Consider the following 24,102-nt stretch of genomic DNA (forward strand, 5'->3'; position numbering starts at 1 on the left):
AGACACTTCATCTTGGTGGGTTTCACCTGTGATGAGTATGTAATGACCTCCTTCATCTCTTTTGATTGATTTTATTTTAAAGTCTAGTTTGTTAGATATTAGGATTGCTACCCCGGCTTGTTTCTTGGGTCCATTCGATTGAAAAATTTTTTCCCAACCTTTAATTCTCAGGTAATGTCTGTCTTTAAGGGTGAGGTGTGTTTCATGTATGCAGCAGAAGGAAGGGTTCTGTCTTCGAATCCAATCTGCTAGTCTGTGTCTTTTTATGGGTGAGTTAAGGCCATTAATATTGAGGGATATTAATGACCAATGATTGCTCATCCTTCTTCGATTTGCGATGGTTGTTGGTGGTGGAATTATGTGTGGAGTTTCACCCCTTTGTTCTTTTGGCTGTTGGTAGAGAGAGATTCTCTAATGCTTATGTTTTTCTGGTTGTAGTTAGCTTCCTTGGGTTGGAGTTTTCCTTCCAAAATTTTCTGTAGGGCTGGGTTAGTGGACACATATTGCTTGAATCTAGTTTTGTCATGGAATATCTTGTTTTCTCCGTCTATAGTGATTGAGAGCTTTGCCGGGTATAGTAGTCTGGGCTGGCATCCGTGGTCTCTTAGTGTAGGTAGAATATCTATCCAGGACCTTCTGGCTTTCAGCGTTTCCATGGAGAAATCAGGTGTAATTCTGATAGGTCTGCCTTTATATGTTACTTGACCTTTTTCCTTAGCTGCTCTTAATATTCTTTCTTTATTCTGTATGTTTGGGGTCTTGATTATTATGTGGTGAGGGGATTTTTTTTTGTGGTCCACTCTATTTGGTGTTCTGTAGGCTTCTTGTACCTTCATTGGCATGTCTTTCTTAAGGTTGGGAAAGTTTTCTTCTATGATTTTGTTGAATATGCCTTCTGCCCCTTTGAGGTGGATTTCTTCTCCTTCTTCTATACCTATTATTCTTAGGTTTGGTCTTTTCATGGTGTCCCATATTTCCTGGATGTTTTGTGTTAAGGATTTGTTGGATTTAAGGTTTTCTTTGGTTGATAAATCCATTTCTCCTAGCGTATCTTCAACACTTGAGATTCTCTCTTCCATCTCTTCTATTCTGTTGGTAATGCTTGTATTGGTAGTGCCTGTCTGTTTGTCCAGCTTTTCTATTTTCTGCCTTTCTTCAGATTGTGTTTTTTTTAATGACTCTATTTCAGTTTTCAACCCTTGCAGTGTTTGCATTGCTTCTTGCAATTTTCTGTTTATCTGTTCGTCCATTTGTCGCCTTTTATGAATTTTTTGGTTTGTTCTTTCTTCCATTTCTTGCATTTTTTGGTTTGTTTTTTGTTCCATTTCTCGCATTTTGTGCTTTGTTTCTTCTTCCATTTCCTGCCTCTTTTGGTTTGTTTCTTCTTCCATTTTTTTCATTTTTTGCTTTGTTTTTTCTACCATTTCTTGCATTTTTTGCTTTGTTTCTTCTTCCATTTCCTGCCTTTTTTGGTATGATTCTTCTTCCAATTCTTGCATTTTTTGCTTTGTTTTTTCTTCCATTTCTTGCATTTTTTGCTTCATCTCTTCTTCCATTTCTGCCTTTTTTGGTTTGTTTTTTCTTCCAATTCTTGCATTTTTTGGTTTGTTTTTTCTTCCATTTCTTTGAGGGATTTTCCAATATCCTCTTTTAGGGCCTCTATCATTTTCATGAAAGTGCTTTTAAGGTCCTTCTCTTCTGCTTCGTCCGCATTGGAATGTTGGGGTCTTGCTGGTGTGGAGTCTCTAGAATCTGGCGGTGTCATATTTGTTTTTCTGTTGCTGACTGTGTTTTTGTATTGTCTCTTTCCCATCTCTTCTTCTAGTGGGTGCAGAAAGAGCTCCTTACTGGTCTGGGGACCAGAGTTCCCTTTTGGTGGGTGCTAGCAAGTCCAATAATCTGGTGGTTCTTCTATTCCTTGTCAGAATGCTGGTCCCGTGGGTGGAGAAGAAGAACAGGAATCTGGGGTGCTTATCCTCTTACCTGGTCCCCTGGACCCTATGCTGGGTCCTGTTGTACTTGATCCAGAACAGCTACTCCCCTGGTCTCCCTGGGTCCTCTGGTTTCCTGGTCTCGTTGGTGGGAGAGAAGACCTGGGGTCTGGGTGCTTGGCTCCCGCCGGGATTGGGAGCTCTGTGCAGGTCCCAGGCGATCTGCAGGCACTGGAGCACAGGCCGGGAAGCCGGCCTGTTTACCTGATGCTGCTGGAAGAACCGCCGCTTCCCTGGACTCCCAGCCTCCTCTCCTTTCCTGGTCTCCTTGGTGGGAGCGAAGATCCGGAGCCTGGGGTGCTTGGCTCCCGCCGGGATTGGGAGCTCTGTGCAGGTCCCAGGCGATCTGCAGGCACTGGAGCACAGGCCGGGAAGCCGGCCTGTTTACCTGATGCTGCTGGAAGAACCGCTGCTTCCCTGGTCTCCCAGCCTCCTCTCCTTTCCTGGTCTCCTTGGTGGGAGCGAAGATCCGGAGCCTGGGGTGCTTGGCTCCCGCCGGGATTGGGAGCTCTGTGCAGGTCCCAGGCGATCTGCAGGCACTGGAGCACAGGCCGGGAAGCCGGCCTGTTTACCTGATGCTGCTGGAAGAACCGCTGCTTCCCTGGTCTCCCAGCCTCCTCTCCTTTCCTGGTCTCGTTGGTGGGAGCGAAGATCCGGAGTCTGGGGTGCTTGGCTCCCACCGGGATTGGGAGCTCTGTGCAGGTCCCAGGCGATCTGCAGGCACTGGAGCACAGGCTGGGAAGCCGGCCTGTTTACCTGATCTACTCATGGGTTCTTAGCCCAGTTAGCGGTACCAGAAATGAGCTCTGTCTTATGAAGTGAGCCTTAAATCCAATCAGAAAGTGACTGGTTATTCTCAGAACACTTGTGGCACTATTGCACCAGTGGTCATATGTTGCCAGGCCATGTTATTGTAGTCTGCCATATTCACAGCAGTTTTAAGACTAATGATGACTTCTCTCCACTAGTAATGTGAGTAGCGGCTTCCAGCACTGTGAGAGTCAGTTAGTAGAAGTGAAACTTCTAGGTCAGTACCACCTTGGTTTGCCCATGTCCTATGATTCACATATGTGATATCTTCAGAAATAGAGTCTTACCATCAAATTCTGGAAGGTAAAAGAGCAGTGGAAGTAATCTGTAATATTTGATGGGGTCTGTGTGGTACTCCACTGACCAACAACTCAAAAAGAGGTAACTCACACCTGGTACCAGGGTATTTAATTTGCTGTCCTGTGGTGCCCAGTAGAGTATTGTCCTTCATTAAATCCTTCTATATATGTACAGGTATGTATTTTGGGAAGCTTCTATAATAGTTTTCCATGTGGCCTTTTCAGAGGTATTTAGTGTTAGTTATTCCTCCCCCAAACCTATTAGCTACCTTCATCTTGTTTATTAAGACACTCTGTCTCTCACTAAGTCTGGAGTTTTGCCACTTTTGCCTAGTCTGGCTGTCCAGGAATCCCCTGAGACCCATTTATCTCCATATCCTCAGTTATAGGACTATAATCTATGCCACCACAATCTGCTTTTTATGTGGCTCTAGAATTCAAACTGGGTAATCATGCTTTAAGAGCAAGCACTTTAAAAATTGTGCTATCCACCAACCAGGTATCTGGTATTTGTGCCTTGAAAAGATTTGGGGTATGCAGTGGTCTAGAGTGACTACAAAATTATCCAAGCTATAGCTCAGTGGTAGCGCTCCTAGATTTCATCCTCAGCATCAGTGTGGGGAAAGGATGACATTTTGGAATGCTTTCTATCTGGTTTGTCATTTTTATACTGGAGTGAGGTCAGTTGATTTTTTTGGAGGGCTCTCTTCTTCCTTATGTGTCTGATAATAGTATTGAGTCAATATCAGACAAGTATCTTCTATCTACCAGAACTGACTTCAATGTAACAGTTTCCCTTTTATATGGACCAGGAATCTTTGTGGAGCACGCTCAGCTTTGCCATCTGTGAGCTGGGTAGGATTCTAACCTTCCTAAGTCTTCCTAGCTTGGACATTGGGGTGGCTACTATTCTGGCTGGAAATGTCCAAGTGCACTGGGAAATGGAAAGCAGTCATAAAACTTATCAAAGTACAGGTGGAGGGTGTCTTCAAACTTTGAAGACTTCCCAAGTGTTAATCTCCCTTATGGGTGTAGCCATGGTGTTAGTAGACCACCACCACTTCATACTTGATCCCTCCTCTGACCTCCTGCTCATAATTGTACAATTCCAGGGTTATTGTCAGGTGACAGCACCTGGTCTCCGTCCTTGAAATTTGATAAATAAGATTGAGTGGTCACAGATGTTTAGTAGAGTAAATTAGGAAAGAGTATCAGCATATAGCATAAGTTCAAAGATGCATTTTTCTAGTTGTAGCTCAGAATAACTTACAGAATCCATATATATATGAGTCTTCTAAAATTCAAAGAATAGAAGGAACTGGAGAAAGAAAAATTAAACACTTATAAGTTTTGGCTTTAGGGTTTTTTTTCTTATAAGTGTTTAAGTGGCATGGGCAGGAGCACACAATCAATACTAGCTGGAGTGTAACCATGTTTACCTGGCTGCTTTGTCCCATACAACTATCCTGGAAAATGTTTTTAAACTACCAAAACACCACTGAAAAGTTCATTGTCTAATCATCAAACTGTTATTAACTGAGACGTCATTTGTGTATAACTCCTTTGTGAACATTGCTGGCTAAGTACATGGTCTACACCCAGATTCAATTTTTATCTTGGTCAAATTGTGTATAATTAAAATGAAGATTCTTTAATGTGACTGATAGCCACCAGCCTCCCAGCCTACTTGTTTGTTATTGCTCCTGCACGGAGCTGTACACTGAGGCTTCTGTCCTTCTTTGATTGTTCTCGATGAGGAATCTCATCACCTTTCCCCTCAGCCCTGTCATCTCAGGGTCCAAACTGTTCCAAAATACTTGCCAGCTTCCATCTACTCAGCACACAAAGCCACCCAGATGGTGGTCAAAGCTAGAGTAAATGAGGGGAATAAGTATACTGTGTACAAATACTAACTCTCCTCATCCCCAGAGGTTTGCCAAACCATTCTGCTGCCTACAAATTCAGTTTAGAGAAGCAGTCATCACCTACCCCTTTTAGCTCTTGAACAGGTAAACCCAAAGTGTGGGTTCTGGCAGAAAATGCATTTCACTGTATTCTCCTCAGAGTCAAACATTTGAAAGTACAGGATGCTAAGACATTTACTGTCTGGCTTGGAGTACAGATTTCATTAGAACTGTTTGGTGTAAAGAAAGCCAGTGAAACTTTCTGAGCCTCAAACTGCTCATTTGTAGCTTGCTGGGAATAATAAGGTAGGAAAAGTGTGTTATCCGCTGCTGACCATGGAGAATGACAAATAGTACTTAGATGTCATTGGTATTTGTTAACTATTTTTTTACCACCATCATCATTTCCTGTTGTTCCCATATGCCTCCCAGTTGCAACTGTTCCCATGGCTCTGGATTCAGTGCAATTCATCTGCTGTGACCATATCATATTTAGGTGTTTGTTTTTATTTAAGTCTCAGTGAAGAAATTTGAGAATGGCAAAAGACAGGCCAACCCAGAGGATTTTCAGTGTAGTTTTAATTTCAACTAAATTCATGGATACTAAATCTCAGTCCCCATGATATTCCTTGAAGTGTCCTTGAAAGAAGTGGAAACCTCTGCTTGTCTGTGAACCCTTTGGCTACTGCTGCTTGAAGTAGGAAGCTGGAGAGAGGACAGGCTTCCTGTGACTCACACTGCCCATCTACTGAACTTCCTGCAAGGGCACTCATTGTGGGGGGGTGGCAAGGACTAGGCCATATAATCAGATTAAATTACAAACTCAATACAACTTAATCCATCCATTTTGAATGTAGATTCGTAAGCTATGGGTCAATATTCTTCCCTTGATAGAATAGGTAGTGTCCTAGGGAGGCTTAGGAAACCCTAAACAATGTAATTTCATGAAAACATGTAAACAGTGGAAATATCAAAGATTACTGTCAGTGCAAGCATCTGCAGGCATTGTGTAAGCACTGGGGCAACCCACATACATTGTGATTTTCTCTTCTCTGTAAGAATGGTGGGGAAGAGCATACTAAACAACAAAACAATGTGATTTTTTCCCTTAAGGAAATAAAAAAGCTACCACAGCTCCTTTCCCTTTCTGTGATTTCCATTTCTACTAGAGACTTGTCACCTTCTCTGAGGCTCAGAATGTCAACTTCATGCCATTCTTGGTTCTCAGTCCTGCTCCTCCAAGCACTGGCATGACTAAGTTCCAGTGGTTCTCTTATGATGTCTCTCATCTGTCTCCTCAGCTCTCACATTAGATTCAGGGATGCTTTGACGCTGATAGGATCACTCTAATGGTAATTTTCAAATCCCCTCATTGTCCCTTCTAGTCCTCTTTTATGTCTGTTACTAGAGTAAATTACTACAGATGCTCATTTGATCATGTTGCTGTGATAGTATCATGTTTCATCCATCTTCATCTCTAGCAGGTCTCTCCTTTGCACATACACACTCTGTTATAATGATTCTGATCTGTTCAAGTCACCAAGACCCTTCCAGAACATTCTCTGAGCCTCCATAGACCTCTGTGAAATTTCTTTCTCCTTTTTCCCCCCTTTAAAGAGAAAAGGAGCTGACAAGTTTTTATTCCTCTCTGCTTCTTAGACTTAAATTACATTTGTTTATTTATGTGTCTTTTGTGGGGGTCTGGGTAAGTGTGGATGGATGCAGACATGCCACATCATGCATGCATGTAGCAACCAAAGGATAACTATTTAAGCCGGTCCGCTCCTTCCACCATGTGGGTCCCAGGCTTCAGGGGACCCCACTTCAAGCAGCAGTAGCCAAGGGGGTTCATGGACAACCAAGGCTTTGCAACTTCTTTCAAGGACAATGTTCAATAGGGGACTGTCATGGGGAGTACAATTTAGTTCAGCAGGCTTGATGGCTTGTACCTTTCTTCATTTAGTCATTGCTCTAGTTTGAGTTCTGTTCTTGTGATAAAAACTATGACCAAAAGCAGCTGGGTGGAGGAAAAGGTTTAGTTCAGCTTACAGGTAACCGTCCATCATTGGGGGAAAGGAGGGAATACTCAAGGTGGGAGCTTGAGGCAGTCACCAAGGAAAATGCTGCTCACTGGCTAGAGCCCTGGACCAGCTGCCCAGGAGGTGGCACTGCCCACAATACGCTGAGCCCTCCTCCATTGCTTAGCAATCACAAAATAGCACCCACATACTCTCAAGCCAGTTGCACCCAGGAAATTCTTTCATGGAGACTTCCTCTTCCTGTTAGTCTAGTTATTACATAGCTTGCAATAAAAACTAACCAGTATAGCCATTTGCCAGCCCCGTCCTGGGACTTCATAGAGAGTGTGTGTGCATAAGAAATCTGCATATAGAAGACTACATGAAATGTCAATTTACAGTCAAAATGACAGAGCAAAAACAAATGTATATGTGCCACTAGGTCAACAAATGAAACAGAGTGGTCTAGAAATCCTCAGGGACTCATTTCTTACCCCAGTTTCCTTTTTAGCTATTACATGTAATTATTAACATATCTTTGAGGACTCACCTGGGACAGAATATACTCACAGCTTATGTTATGCTGTATGTTTGTTTGTTTGTTTGTTTGCTTTCAAAGAGTTTTCAGCCCCTGAATTGTTGGCATCTATTTGAAAAGCAGATCCTGTACCTGGCTCAAGGTTAATAGCACCTGCTGGATAGATGTGACTGTTTGGATATGTGACTGCTTGTTAGGTAACTGCTTCATAGGTTACTGTTTGATAGGTGATGGTTTGAAGAGCTGCCTGTTTGGAGAGGTTACTGGAAATGTAACTGTTTGCATAGGTGACTGACAGGTGAATGTTTGATATCTACAGTTTGAGGAGGATTGTGAGTTCCACAGTGTTCATTTCTTCTACCTTAGAAAATGTGGGAAGTGTGATCCCAAGTCCTAAGGCTTATAAGAAATATGACTTGATGAGATTTGAAGGTAAAATGAAATACTTTGTCTGTCCCAGATGATCCCTTTAGCTTGACAAAACTACACATTTGCTAGGATCTGAAATGCTGTGATTAAACACTGACTTCCTGCCTCTTCATATGCAAATCTGCTTAGGGCATGGTTCATTTGCATCTGAATGTAGATGCAATAGTGAGTATTTTGAAAGTCAGCCCTGGGGTGTCCAACCTTGTGACAAGTTCCATGGAGGAACTGGCCTCCTGGTTAAGAAACAAAAAATAGCCAGAATGGCACTGGAGAGATGTCTCTGTGGTTAAGAGCATTTGCTGCTGTTGCACCCAGAGCTGTTGGCTCAGAGCTGCCTGTAGTGCTAGATCCAGGGCATCTTCAGGGGCCTTCTTCTAGTCTTCTGGGTTCCACATGTACATGCGTTTACATATAGACACACACACACACACACACACACACACACACAGAAAGAGAGAGAGAGAAACTTAAAAAACAGAATTTTTGCAAATGAAACCTCAAACTTACAGAGATCAGTATAATTTACAGCCATAAACACACTACCCTAAGTGGGAAAGTCTCTCAGTCAGGGATGAAGTCTAGCAGAAGTTTTTGATCACTGTAAAAGGGAAAGCTGAACACAAAGATCCACCAGCAACATGTACTTGAAGGTTCTAATTGAGTCCTCTGGGTATCCTGACTTAATAGCATATTGAAAATGGAGCATGATTTGTTCTAATTTCTATAATTCATAGTAATGATGCCTACATTTCCCCTTCTTCTCTCTTTATCCTTTCACAACTCTTCTATATAAATACCCACTGTTTCTTTAAATCACATTTAATTAAGGGGATTTTCTGTTTCTTTACACGTTGTCTCCTGTTGGAAGTGGGCTAATCCCAAATCTCTAATAAATATGAACGGATTAAAGAGAACCATGAGTTCAAGGTCATTTTAGCTTCCCAGGTATAATTGTCAAAATCTCTAATGTCTTCTGGGATGTGTAGGATTATATCAATTAAAGCTTGTCTCTGTAACTGAGAACAGTGGCCGTAAATGTGACTGTGTTCCCCGGCACCCTCTCTGTATTTAATTTGCTGGGCTGTAATTGTCAGAACAGTAAATGTGAGGCAGGTAATGTAAACTGTAATGATGGTAATTATCTGAATGGATCGATCATCCTGTTATCACAACGTGATGTGGATAGAAGAGAATTGCAGACATCCCATATAAATTCCCATTTCCTATTTTATTTCCTTGCATGCTTTCCTCAAGACAAGCAAAGTACAAACAATGTAAACTAGCCACCACTGTTGTCTCCATTCTCTTTTCCAGTCTCTTTAGTAACGTCAGGAGATATCATCCATAACAACCTTTCTCAAAGGAAAGCAGCCATCTTACAGAACTGGGATTCTAGTACTCACCCTTGTAATTCTTGATACCTTAAGCTTTGAAGTTAAAGTTGTTTTAGTTGAATGATTTGTGTCTTTTGTATGCATATGCATGTGCATATTTGTATGGATGTGCAAATGCATGTGTCAACCTCAGGTATCATGCTTCATGCAGTGTCTATCTTGGTTTTGATACAGGGATGCTTATGGGCTTGGAACTGACTAAGAAGGCTGGGCTGAGTGCCTAGCAAGCCCTAACTGAGGATGTACACTATCTCTGCCTCTGCAGTGCTCAGATTAAAGGTGCATGCCACCATACTCAACTTTTATACATTAGTTTTCAGGATGGAATTTTGGACCTTGTGCTTACACAGCAAGTATCTTATAGACAAAGGTATCTCTCCCAGTTTTGTTAAAGAACAAGACTTGTTAACTAGAATAACCTGCTAAAGTTTGCAAACCCTAACATCACCTAAGTATCTGGGACAGAACTGAACTGGAACCCAAACTGCCCTCCTGCCTGGGTTGGGGAAAGAACTAAGTGTTGTATCAGCTGTTCCTGAAGCAAGTTCAACAAACTAGACGTGAAAAAACCTAGAAGCATGGCAGTTGGTGGTTGCTGGGAGAGGAAGAGTCACTTGTCTTTAGGTGGGGATGGCTATTGTAGGTTACTCATGCCCAAGTAGTTGAGCCCATACGCATGCACTATGGGCAATAATAATTATACATGGTAGGTAATTTTAAAAAAAAGACTTGCAGTTGACAGGGAGTTATGCTGGGGACAAGAGAAGAGTTGGAGGGATGGAGTCAGGGTGGGTATAATCAAGATAGTGCCAGAGAATTTTCCAGATGCTTAGGAAAGCCCTAGCTTCAATCCCAAACCGGGGTAGGGAGAAGAGGATGAAGAGAGAATTGAGTGTATGAAATTTTCAAGAACAAATTGATCAATAATAATAGTGAAAAATGACCTCAAGGACCCCACAGAAGTACTGCTGCAGCCTGGGAGAAAAGTCGATAGCCAGAAGGAGAAAACCCAGGATCACATGATCAGCACTAGGTACAGTATTAACAGGGTTGCTGTGTTGGTTGAGAGGTAGAACACAAAAGAGCTGATCCATGTGGCTTTCTCCAAAGGATGATGTGTCCTGGGAGAGGGAGGCAAAGGAGGGGTATGGCTTAGAGATGTTGTTGAAAAGGGGGAAACAGTAAGGGGTGATTTCAAGGTGCTCTTAAAATAATGGGAAATATAAGACTAACCCCCGTCAATCATTATCCACTAAAAGGGCCAAAACAAGGGTAGACCGAGGGTACAAGAATCCTTGGAGGGTGGGGAGATGGCTCAGTCAGTAAAACACCTTCCTTGTATGCCTGAGGGCTTGATTCAGAGTCCCAGCACCCACAGGAGAATTTCTGACATGGCTGCACAATACCTGTAATCCAGGCACTGGGGAAGAGGAACAGAAGAATGATGGGGCTTGGTGGCGAGCCAGCCTGAGTAAGTTAGTGAGCAGCAGGCATATTGAGACACCCCGTCTCAAAACAATGCAGTGGAGAATGACTGAGAAGACGGCCTGATGTCAGCCTGCAGCCTCCATATGCGCAGGCACACATGGGAGGGTGCACCCACGCTCAATCAGGCAGTCAGTCCATGAGTCCTGTGTGAAGCTAATGTCGAATGATTGCATCTGATACGCTGGCGAGAATGATATGAGAAAGGGGCCCATCGTACCTAAATACGTCGTGATGAGAGGGGCAAAGGACACCGTTTAACGAAGCACTGAAAGAAAGAGAACCGGGAGAGAGCAAACCCTGCTAACAAGCCTCCAAAAGAGGTGACCAGAAAGACAGACGGAGTTAGCCTCACTCAGCATGTGCCTCTCAGTAGAGCTTTGATTTCTGAAATCATGCTAATATTTAACATATTCAGAACAATAAAATGAAATCAGAAAGAAAGGAAATTAAATTAGAACACTGTCAGAAACAAATGAATTGCGTAATGGACACCAGATGGGAAGGCAGAGAACTGACCTGGTCACCCTTGAGCAGAGAATTTTCATGAATACCTTCACTCTAAAAAAGAACTTATCCTTGCCTCTCCTTAGCACAGATTTTCATGGTGTAACAGTTGTCTGTGTACTTCAGGGGTGGAACAAGTTAGTAAACACACTGCCTTTGGGAGCCCAGTGCGTCCTGCAGAAAATAGATCCTGGAGATGGGAAATGAGGAAGGTGAGGAGGGAGGAAGGAGCAAAGGGGATTGATGGAGAGGAAAGGGGAAGAGAAGGAGAGGAAGTGAGTACAAGGGAGGGAGTTGAAGGGAAAGGAACAGTGGGGCGGGAGGAAAATTGTAAGTGCACAATCATCGGGACGTATTAATATCAAAGGTTACTGGGTATTAACAAGAATTGTGGACTAGAAAAACTCATTCTAAAGGGTATTGTCAGTCCAAGGCTGAAACTGGACTAAGTGTAGACCACATTACCATAGTGCACAATGTATTTCAGGAAATCAATAACCAGCCTGTGATTGTGCTCAAGAGTATCTCAACATACATACAAGGCATAGATGGGGTCTTGTCTGAAGCCTGCCCTCATGATACAGGAAGAAAGATAAGATGGAAAGAGAGTGGTTGAGCATATGTGGCTAAATCTTGATTGTCATGGTGTGAGGAAAGTCTACATGGTTACTAAAAAGTGTGTGTGTGTGTGTGTGTGTGTGTGTGTGTGTGTGTGTATGTATGTGTGTGTGTGTTACCAAACAAAATCTTCCTGAACCAGCAGATAGAGAGAAGCTATAAAAGAAGCATGCTAACCTGTGTACTATCTCAAAGCCTAGTACACACACTCTATGAACTAAAAGTGCTCCCTCCTGGGCTGAGGAGATGCCCCCTCCCCTCAACAGTGAAGAGCTTTCTATGCAAACTTAAGGGCCTGAGTTCAATCCCCACAGCCCATATAAAAAGCTAAGCATAGTGCTGCCTTGACATCCCCACCATAATGTACTTGGCCTAAACCATGGGCAAGAATGAACCTTTTCTCCCTGAAGTTTGTCAGCTTGTTTTATCATACCAACAGTGAAAGAAACTAGTATAGCACATCAACACTCCTGTGCCCAGGTGCTCTGAGGAGCATGAAGACTCTAATCAGAGGAAGCAGGGTGGACAAAGAGATCCATAAGGATCAGTCAAGGTGTGCCTTTCTCCTCGTCATCTTCTGTTCCAAAGTCACTGACTGGCACCAAGAATAACACCTGGACTTTGTCTCTGAGTCAAAAGCTTCTCCTGCGATTCTTTATTGTGGCCTCAACACATATTAGGCAAAGATCATGCCAGGTCCTAATGGAGTGGATTTAGGCATTTCTTACATTTACATTTTCATAGCATAAGATAAATACTGGCATCTTTCTGTGGAACACTTCAGCACAGCCCTGATTTGATTTTCTACTTGCTCAGAATATCAAGTTCTGATTTCTTAGAATCCTAATGTATGCTCGTGAGCGAGCCTGTAAGACAGGAGTCATCCCTGCGATACTTATAATAGTACTTAGTGCAAACCTGTCAAAGGTACTTCTAAGAGATTACCCGGGGTCCTGGGGAGGTATATTTAGCAACCATATTGAATGAGTTGTCACATAACACAACGTTTCATTGATTTACGGTTGTTATTTCTGTCTCTTACTGCAGGCGGAGAATTCGGCACTAGCACTGGAAAATGAGAATCAAAGAGAACAGTATGAGAGATGCCTTGATGAGGTGAGGCTGGGTAAGAGGGCAGACCAGAGGCTTGGGCCTGTTAAGGAACTTAATCGGGTCAGAGCACATGGGAGTTCCATGCTGCACAGAATTGTAATGTTTCCCCCCAACAAAGTTGTAAACAGATGTCCACTGAGAACTATTGTTCTCAGTCTCCCCCTCCCCCTGCCTCACCTCCCCACAGATGTGCCCTCTGCTTACCTCTGTTACCTCCCCTCCCCTCCCTCATACATCTCTTTCCTCTCTCCCTCCCTCTCTCTCCTTCCTCCTCTTTTTCTCTTCTCTCCCTTCTCCCCTTCATCCCTCTCTGCCTCTTTCCTCTCTTTCTCTCCTGTGTGAATGTCCCTCTCTATTTGTATCTCCTCTCCCTCCCCCCCTTCCCTCTCTCTGCTGCCTCTCCTTTTTCCCTTCCCTCTCCTATCTCTCTCTTCTGTCTCCCCTCCCCTCTGCCCCTGTCTTCCTCCCCTCCTCTGTAACTTTCACAGATCATCTGTGATTCCTTGGGGTAATTGTCTTCCGTCCTTGCACACACGGGTGGGATTCACCATATGATCAATTCCTTCTGTCCAAGAAGTGCGATCCTTGGCCCTGAATGAGATGGAGCCACATGTATGCAATTGGATGCATTCTCTGAGAAGTGAGTCGCTGATTGAGAGGGTGGGACAGCGTTCACAGTTGGCAACCCGAGGGGGCAAATTTGCAGATTGAGCACAAGCCAAAGAGAAAAAGGGAAGTCAGGAAGAAAATTTGAGTGCAGTAGAAAAAGACGGAGACTCACGCATGAGTAAACTCGATAAATATTATCTGATAATGATGGTAAGATGAGGACAAAAATGGTGGGTGTTGGAGAGTGTCTTGGGGGCAACAGGGGAACCAAAGCCTGCTCAGAGCTCTCAAACTCCCAGCACCTTCTCCCACTGTTAGGCATAGGAGCCAGTCACACTGCTGCTTCCTGCCACAATGGTCCTCTGGCCATGTGGAAAAGTTCTCCTCGGGGACTCCACTATGATGGGAGCCATTATTTAAATGACATAACTTCTTTAGACATCTTCCCAGTGTGTTAAAACTCTCATACATTCTGTAAGATTCTTTTAGAGATTACTAGAGTGTAGCTGAATAGATTTTAGAAAAATTGCATGTTATCTTGTTCCATTATTTTACTTGTGAGGTGACCAATATATATTCAATTTTTTCTCTTTGCTAACAGCTATATAAATGTTTTCCAGTGAGATCCTTTTGATATTCTCACCTTTCCCCATACAATCCATCCTCTCTCCCCTTTGACATTGTCCTAGAAGTTGATGGGTTGGACCAGGAAGTACACAAGTCAGAATCCCAAGTATATAACCCATTCTAATACCATGTTCCTCCTCCTTCAGACTAGTGTAATCTCCAACTTCCAGGGATGAATGTTTTGGCTATTTTGGTTTTCCCACAGCAGTGTCTCCCCTAGGCTGGGATAGTTCCACAACAGTGCCATCCTGGGCTAGGATAATCCCAGACCAGTGTCTCCCCTAGACTGGGATAGTCCCAGACCAGTGTCTCCTCTAGGCTTGGATAATCTCACACCAGTGTTTCTGTTTGGCTCGGATAGTCCCACACCAGTATTTACCCTAGGATAGGAGAGTCCCACACCAGTGCTTCTTCTGTGCTGAGGTTTGTGCACAACAGTGGTTTTGCATACTCACTAGTAGCCGAGGATGATCTTGAACTCCTGGTCTTACATCTCCTATATTCTGGGATTACAGGCATGTGCATAATGCCTTCATTGTGTGGTGCTGGGGATGGAAGCCATGCCAACTGGTCCATAGCCTCAGGCCCACACCAGTGGTTGTTTAGAATATGCTATCTAGCCCCACAACATGAACCATGTCTGGGAGCTTGGGATGAATGCTGACTCCCAGGACTCATCTATAACCCATAGAACCCTGGTGCCATACAGGGTGATTCCAGCATTTTTGTGTTAGCAGGCTCTCTTGCTGGTGTCTGTACACGTTGCTTCTGCAGTGTTGGCCTCATAATATTGACTGCTCTGTCCTTGGCACTGGGTATTTACATGCTGTTGGAGAACTCTCCATATGTCCCTTAAAAGTTACCTAATATTCAGTCTTCCAGCTGTTTAGAATTTCTAGCCATTCTGATTACTTACTCCAAGAAATAGTGTTTGTAACCCTCTGCCCTGTCAGGACTTAGAAACTCCTGAATGGGGCTGGAAGAATAGCTTGTTGAATGAAGTATGCATAAGGACCTGGGTTTGAATCTTGAAGCCCATGTAATACACCAAGCATGGGGCAGACTTGTAGTCCAAGCACTCAGCAGGCAGAGACAGGCAGATCCCTGGGTCTCACTGTTACCTACTCAGTAACAAGCAGGTTAATGAGAGACTGTGTAAGAAGAAATAATATGGATAGTACCTGAGGGATGACACCTGAGTTTCATGTATGGCCTCTGCACAGACACACAGACAAATACACAAATGCACACACACACACACACACACACACACACACACACACACACACACACACCAATCATTCCAGTATCCAAAGTTAAAGCAATCAGGAAAGTTGTTGACATAAAAGCTGGCACACAGACTTGGGGTCTGGTGAGGCCAGTTCAGTTTTCCTCAGCCCCGCTCCCCAGGCCCTTGGTCCAGTCTAAGTCTAGGGCAAGAAAGACCAAATAGATCCAAGGTTATTTAGAGGAGCCGATAATCCCCCTGGGCTAAAAGTATTGATGAGCCAAGTTGCACTTTCACCCTTCCATGGAAGTTTCCAGTGAGACATGACCTGTATTCAGAAGTCAAATCTATGGGCTCAAACCACAGAGCTTTGTATTTACCACAGTATTCCCTTGGGTCACTCTCCATCCAGCATAAAGCTTGCAAGATTTCTCTATAGAAACCGGAGTCCGGGGCATGCATATAGCTCAGTCTGTAAAACCCAAGCATGAAGACCTAAGTTAGGATCCCCAGAACCCTTGTAAAAAGATAGGTATAGTTGTACACACCTGTAATCCCAGTGCTGTGGAGGCAGAGATTGGAGGGTCCCTGGGGCTTTCTGGCCAGTCAGTTCAGCTGAATCAATGAGCTCCAAGTTCAGTGAGAAACCCTGTCTCAACAAATTCTGAAGAAAACCCTTCATGTCTACATCTGACCTCAGCATGCACACAAACATACACGCACATACAGACATTAATGCCCACGTACACACAGTCATCTACTTCTCGTGTATTCCTTATGCCTGTGCTATGTGGATTTCTCTCATGCAAGCCAAAATTCTCTCCTTCGAAATCATTATCTGTGGTTCCACTGACAGCAGGATTTTTGAAGAGAGTCCCTCTGTTCCTAATTGCAGAAATTAACAGTTGCCAGCAAGGTGATTTACAACAAAGAGCCACCTCTGAACAACACAAATGTTTTGTATTCATGAATACTGGCCTCTGATTACACTTGCCTGTTGTTCTGTAACTAATTGCACGAGGTAGACTGTCTGTTTCCAGGCTTTGTAAGAGAATGCCCTCAGAGGGGCAGTTCCGTGTAGTAATAATGTGGAGTGCAAATTCTTTCCAAGGCTTTTTATACTAATTAGTCCGACTAACAAGGTAAGGCCTCATGTAAGTTATTTCCTTGCTAATAAGTTCCATAAAACATACCCTGATGGGTAAGGCATGACCTTAAAGCACCCTCAATCCTTTTTGCCCTCATGCTTGTTTTCAGGGAAATGGAAGGCTTGTTGAGGATTTGGGGAAACACTGGGGCATCTAAAATTCTGTCTGTACTTTTACTTAAAGAAGTGTGTTTACTAGCAACAGGTCAATACTGTGCATAGATGGATACACACACATGTGTATAAAAAGATACATACTCTCACATACCCTGATGTGAGAGGTGTGTATGTGCATGTGTGTGTGTGCATATGTGTAAGTGTGTGTTTATGTGTGTTGCACGCACACTTCACTTCTCTTGCTTCTTGGCATTGGGGTAGAAAGACCACACCAGGGATAACCCTCCTCTATTTAAGGGAGTTTGGAAGTCTTCAGGATTCAATCTGTACTTTCTTAGTTCAAATATTTGACAGGCAGTCTACTGCCAGGTGGTGAATTGTTATACATCCATAGTATTGCCTTAGCCACAGTTCCTTCCAGACCACCTGTTCCCATACAGAGGTACAGTGTGTGTATAAAATAAACTTGATAGCATCCCTTGGACCACTGCGTTGCCTTCTGATGGATGCAGAGACATCTGAAAAACCTGCATTGAGTGTCATCTCTTATGGGCTCTGGTGTGGAAATCTTAGGCTAGATGAAGTGAGGAGGTTAGAGGGTCATGGAATCTGGATTAGGGAAGCTGCTGGATGTAGTGGGGACGTCAGGAATAGACAGTCTGCAGTGGGGAGGAGGAGGCAGAGCAGCAGTAAAGGAAGGGGCTGGCTTGGAGAGGGTATCTCAGCAGGATCAAGAGCCAGACAGGGTGTGGGTCTAGAAAATAGATGACTCTCAGAGAGAGAGAGAGAGAGAGAGAGAGAGAGAGAGAGAGAGAGAGAGAGATTGGGAGGGAGGCCAGCCAGAGGTTAATGCTACTGTTCCCTCAATCACCTTCCACTTTATTTTGTTGTTGTTGTTGTTTTGTTTTTGAGACAGAGTCTCTCACTGAATCTGGAGCTCATAGATTATGCTATACTGGCTGGCCAGCAAGCCCCAGGAATCCTCCTGAGTCTGCCTCCCCAGGACTGGGATTACAGACACGTGCTATCATACTCTATTTCTTAGGTGGGTGCTGGGATTCAAACCCAGGTCTTCACACTTTGGTGGCAAGCACTTTACTGACTGGGCCATCCGTCCAGCCCCTGGCCTAGTGATCTTTAAATATGCTGCTGGGTATATTATGTCCTATTCCAGATCTGGTTGAACTCTGCCCTGGCATGGAGCCTGGGTACTCATGTTTTTAAAACCCTCTGGGGGTTATAATATTCAAATGAGGTTACGAACTGCTGTAGGGCCGGCTTCTGAGGACTGTAGCCAAGTGGCACTTTCACAAAGTGAGCACAAGTAGATGACACACTGGAAACAAGGCTGCACACAATGACAGGATACCCTGGGCCCACATGGAAATTTGAGATTATTTTCCAGTTAATAAAAAGCTACAAACTGGGGATCACAGTGACCTCACAGTGCTTGGGAGATGAAATCAGGAGGATTAAGAGCCTGGGGTTATCATTTGCTAGATCCTGAGTCCCAGGCTAGCCTGGACTATGTAAGACACTGTCTTTAAAAGAGAAAAGTTTTCCTTCCAGAACTTTCTGTAGGGCTGGGTCAATGGCTGATGGAAGCAGAGGCAGACTCCCACAGCTAAACACTGAGCTGAACTCAAGGAACCCAATGACAGAGAGGGAGGACTGACGAGCAAAGGGGTTAAGACTTGGCTGGTTTAACCCCCAGAATCAGCTGACCTGACAAGAGTTAGCTCTTGAATCCCAGACTGATGCCTGGGAATCCAGCATGGGACTGATCAAGACCCCCCCTGAATGTGGGTGTCAGTGAGGAGGCCTAGGTAATCTATTGGGCCTTGGGTAGTAGATCAGTATTTATCCTCTGGCATACAAATGGACTTTGGGTGCCCATCCAACAATGAGAGATGCACTCTCACCTTGGATTCTTGGGGGAGGGTCTAGGCCCTGCCCTGGATGAAATGACAGACTATGGACACTCCCATGGAGGGCCTCACCCTCCCTAGGGAAATGAGGAGATACTGGGGGGGGGTTGGTGGGAGGGCACGGGAGGAGGGGAGGGAAACAGAGAGGGACCTGGAATTGACATGTGAAGCAACCTTGTTTCTAATTTAAATTTAAATTTAAAAATAAAAAAGAGAAAAGTTCTCTCTCTCTCTCTCTCTCTCTCTCTCTCACCTGGGTGCTGTGTGCCAGGGTTAGCCTCGGGAATCTTTATAGGGACACTTTCAGGCACATCCTGCATCACAGTCTTTCTACATCTTTAAAATCACCATCTCAATAACACAAGAGGAACACAACCTGTTCTGATTGTCACAGACTTCGGGTGCCCAGTTGCACACGTGCCTGGCTCCTCCAGTCTGCCGCCTTCAGGCAGAGCCTCCACTCTGCTTGCCATTATTTCTCCAGGGCTCGGCATGATTCTCAGCCCACATGAAGTGTTTAATGCATGCTTGTTAAATGAGTAACTGAATGAATGGAAAGGGAACAGCATGAAATTAATTTCCAAATGATTTTCTTGCAATCCTACATACACATTTAAACTAATGTCTTCCTTTGTCTCCTCAGAGGTAAACAGGCATCTATTATGCGCCAAACCTAAACACAGTCCAAAGAATAAATAATGGGAAGGGGAGAAGCACACATCCTTAAAGACTAATTTGAATTTGAAGAGACCATATGGACTTTGCCTGGGAAAGAACGGGTCCAAACACCAGCACAACTGCCCTATCCTGTAGGCTAGAAGTGTGAAGCTACCACTTTTTATCTAGCAAGACTGTTAGGCAAAATAAATGAACGTTGGTTGAGGCTATAGCTCAGTGGACAGAGCACATTCATAGCATGCACAATGCCCAGGGCTTGATCCCCAGCAGTGCATAAACTAGTTGTCTTGGCACCCCAAGGTCATCTTTGACTATATAATGTAGACAAATTTTACTTTGACCACCAGCTTGCAAAAATCAACATGGAGACTTCTTGTTAATTATGAAAATTTGTTCTTAGCTCAGACTTCTTTTGTTTTTAACACCACTAAATTATTTCATTTAGTTTACATGCCACCCAGGTCCCCTCCCTCCTCTCTTCCTGTTCCCTCCCCCCACCTCCCATCTAGCCCCCCATCCACTCCTCCTCCTTTCAGAAAGGGGCAGGCCTCCCATGGGAGTCAACAAAGCATGTCATATCAACACGTTGAGGCAGGACCAAGGGCCTTCCCCTGCATCAAGGCTGAGTGAGGCAGCCCTGCATGGGGAATAGGTTCCAAAAATCAGGCTTGTTTCTAACTAGGTCTTATAACTTACCCAGTTTCTATTAATCTCCATGCTGCCACATGGCTTGCGGCTTTTACCTCTCCCCCTGCATGTCCTGCTTCCTCTATGCCTCCCTTTCTGCCTTTCCCACACATAAATTCATCTCTTCTTTTCTCTCTGCCTGTAAGTCCTGCCTAGCCTCTTCCTGCCTAAGCTATTGGTCATTCAGCTCTTTATTAAACCAATCAGAAGGGACCTTGGCAAAGACACATCTTCACAGTATATAAAAAGAGTACTCCACAGTAACATAGTGAGTTTGAGGCCACCTTGAGCTACATGAGACCCTGTCTCAAAATTTAACCCTTAAAGCCATGGAGAAGAGTGCAACGGATGCTTAGTAAAACTCATATTTATGCATTCATGTCACATGCATATGCACAACTATAAGCTTTTACAAATGAAATCTATGTATTCTTCTTCAAGTTTGACATGACAAAAGTGGCCTGTCCTCTGTGGTTTCCTTCCTGATTGCCATTTGCCATTGATAGGATGACTAGTCTACATTTGGCCCTGTCTAGGTGGCTTCTCTGACTACATAGTCACCTCACACTTTTCTCACAACTTCAGATGGTTCCCACATTTTATGAATGAAGGGAGTCACATAATCCTCCATTCACTACACCTCAGTATACGTCAACAACACAAACTAAGTGTATGTGTGTACATGTGTGTGCACATGCTTATGGAGGCCAACAATCAACCTTAGGTGTCATTCCTTGGGTGCTGTCATTATTGTTTTTTGAAATAGTGTCTTTCTCTGCCTAGAACTCACCAAGTAGACATGACTTGCCAGAAAGTCCCAGGGATGTCTCCACATCCCCAGTGCTGAGATTACAAGTCTGTGTCACCACACTTGAATTCTTCTTTCCATGTTTAATGTGTCTCTATGTGTGATATGTGTATGCATGGATTTTTCATGTGTGGGTACATATGGATACGAGTACATGCATGAGCCCAAAGTTAAGTCAGAATCATCCTCAATGATTTTCATTCCTTATTCATAGGGTCAGAATCTCTCAATAAAAACTGCAGATCACCAGTATGGCTAGTCTGCCTACCTAGCTTGCACTGGGGATCGCTTCTCTCCAACCTCTAAGGCTGAAACTACAGAAGGCCACCATACCAACCTGTCATTTACATGGGTAGTGTGATTGTTTTTGCTCTTTTAGCTTTTTGAGGGGCAGCCACCCAGCTCCCAAATGAATCACAAACATGGAGACATATTCTTAGTTATGAGCGTCTTGCCTTAGCTTGGCTTGTTTCTAGGCAACTTTTCTTAAATTATCCCGACTACCTTTTCCCTCCATGCTTTTATCTTTCTATTCTGTAATTCTTACTTTCCTTCTCAGTGGCTGGATGACTGGCCTCTGATGTCTTCCTCTCCTTGTTCTCTTATTCCTTCCCCTCCCTTGTTCCTCCTTCTACTTATCTTTCTGCCTGCCAGCCCCATCTGTCATTGCTCCTGCTTCACTATTGACCGTTCAGCTCTTTATTGGGCTATCAGGTGTCTTAGACAGACACAGTAACATAGTTCACAGAGTTAAAACAAATGCAGCATAAACAAAAGTCACACACCTTAAAATAGTATTCCCCGACACGTGGGTTTCCATACTTGGTCCAAACACTTGCATAGTGGGTACTTTGCTTTAACCTCTGTGTCCTCATCCCCCTAACCTCATTCCTGGCTTTATAGAAACAGGATCTGAAGATAGAACTTGGTCTTCATCTTTACAAGGCAAACACTTCAGTGACTAAGCCGTCTCTAGAGCCTTGGACCCAAGTTTTTCTAGTGACCATATCCTAATATTCTCCTTCTTGTCCCCAGCTGCCTCTTTACTGTGTGGGATCCAGAGGATGAGAAATCCTTCCAAAGAGCATTAAACATGCACATGTTTTCAACTAGAGTAAAACTACTTTGCTGGTATTGGAGTTGTTTTGTAAGATGAAATCCCCAACAGAGGAGGGGAGAGTGGCAGCAGGCAACAGGGGGTGGGAAGGCTGTGTAGGCATGGTGACTTTTCATCCCCCTCTAAGGACTAGTCTGCTGCTTCTAGCCCTCCACCCCAGAGGAGCCCTGGGGCCTTGTCAACTAGGTAAGAACCACTGAACTCCCTAGTGTGGTCTCTCATGGGGGGGGGAGGCCGACATACAACATTCTTTTCAGTCCAATAGCAGAAAAATCAGCAATCTTACTTTCTTCCTGTCTCTGGAAGGCAAGTGCCTAGAGGAAAAAGGACCAATAACGTAAAAATAAACAAGTAAAAGAGCTAGGCACGATGGTGAGCATTTACATGCTGGGGAGGTAGAGACAAGAAGAAATCTTGGGTTCACTTGGTGCTTATGGGAGGGAGCTCGAAGGCGAAGGCATTGTGTGGGTGGGAATGTCAGTTTTCTGACAGGATTCCCACTGAGAAGGAAAGGAGCAGATCTGTATCCTCTCCTAGGCCCAGAGCTGGGTGGTCTCCACAGAAAATGTGGGCAAGTTTGTCCCACAACCCAGAGGCAGAAAGGCTGTCAGCTCTGCTCCACTGTCTCAGGTCCCTCTGGCTCAGGCCAGCTGCTGTTCTGCCTTTCTTTCGAGAGGAAGCTGCCAGGTACCCCTGGAAGTTATTTGTTCTCATTAACTAGGCCTGGCAGTATGTGATTATCTGCAACCCAAGAGCTGAGGGCAGATTGCTGGAGCCCTGTGGGAAGGGGCATATCCTGGCAACATCATGTGCATCTACCAGAGAATGAAGGTACCAGCTCCTAACAGCAGCTATGAGATACACCCGGGAGGGGTGACTGTTTAACACAGCAAGAAACCTAAGAAGCCATCTTCACCAACAGTAAAAAGGGAAGCATTCATACCTTCCTTCCAAAGAGTATCCATAAGTCCATCTGGTAATTCTACCTCCGTGTCAGCGGCTACAAAAATATTGTTCTATTTTCAGGTAGGGCAAACAATTGTCCAAAGGACACATGCCAGAGGAAACCTTGTCCATTACAGAGTCAGTAAGCCCACTGGGCAAGAAGCAGAGTGCAGAGACACAGAGTTTTTCCTCCCGTGGGCTGTTATGGCTAGGATATTACTCTTTGTCCCCCATTAAATCACAGATACAGCCATTTTATGTGACCACTGTTAACACAGAGTGGCTTAAGAGAGCAACCAGTTCAGAGGAAGAAAAGAAAATATTGATATTCGGCAGTTTTATGAGCATGTAAATCAAATCCAAGTCTGAGATTTTTTTAAGTAAATTATTTATGGTCTGAATTAACTTTCCTATATTGTTCTCCAATTCTGCCTGAATAGACAGCTCAAGCCTTCTACTTTCCTTCATGTGCCAACAGTAAAAGAGGTGATGTATTGTTTGACTTTAAAACTCTCAGATACTTATAAATTGGAATGAATGTTTAAAAACTCCCAAGATTTGGGGGCTGGGAGAAGTCTCAGTCTATAAAATGTTTTGCTACAGAAGTGTAACTGAGTTTGGTCCCTAGAGCAGACATAAACCAACAGGTGCCTTTCTGTGTGCTTTTTACCACAGTGCTAGGGGTAGAGACAGGCAGACCCCAGGCCAGAATGTCTAACACATCAGTGAGCTTTTGTGAGACTCCCTGACTCAAAAACTAAGAGGGAGAGCAATTGAAGAAAATACCTGATGTCAGTCTCTGGCTTCCACATGTGTGGTACATTCACACACACCCAACCACACCCAACAACACACATGTGAATGTATGAAAATTTCTAAAAGATAATTTTTTCCTTCAAGACTTGTTGGTTTCAATGAAAAAAATTCCATTTTTATTTAACGTCAACAGGGTAAGTTTGGAAAGGTTTTACTGGGCAAAATACCCTCTATGCATGCGATTTAACTAATACATTATGGGTAGTCTTGATTCTGTTTACTTCTCATGAAGTAAACACCTCCTGCCCAAAACTTGGTGCTTGCTTATGTTTTAATTTTCTCTGAGATT

At 43.9% G+C, this 24,102-nt stretch overlaps 1 protein-coding gene across 4 annotated transcripts in view; it reads left to right on the forward strand.

Moving 5' to 3' along the window:
• Nckap5 (NCK associated protein 5) overlaps positions 1–24,102 on the forward strand; it is an 831,052-nt gene that overhangs the window by 585,189 nt on the left and 221,761 nt on the right. For all 4 annotated transcript variants that reach the window (XM_040738960.1, XM_040738961.1, XM_040738962.1 and 1 more), the window contains one exon: positions 13,041–13,109. In XM_040738960.1, the coding sequence (XP_040594894.1) occupies positions 13,041–13,109 (69 nt within the window). The remainder of the gene's footprint in view (positions 1–13,040; positions 13,110–24,102) is intronic.

The sequence above is a fragment of the Mesocricetus auratus genome, unplaced genomic scaffold (assembly GCF_017639785.1).
Source record: "Mesocricetus auratus isolate SY011 unplaced genomic scaffold, BCM_Maur_2.0 Super-Scaffold_100676, whole genome shotgun sequence".
Taxonomy (NCBI): domain Eukaryota; kingdom Metazoa; phylum Chordata; class Mammalia; order Rodentia; family Cricetidae; genus Mesocricetus; species Mesocricetus auratus.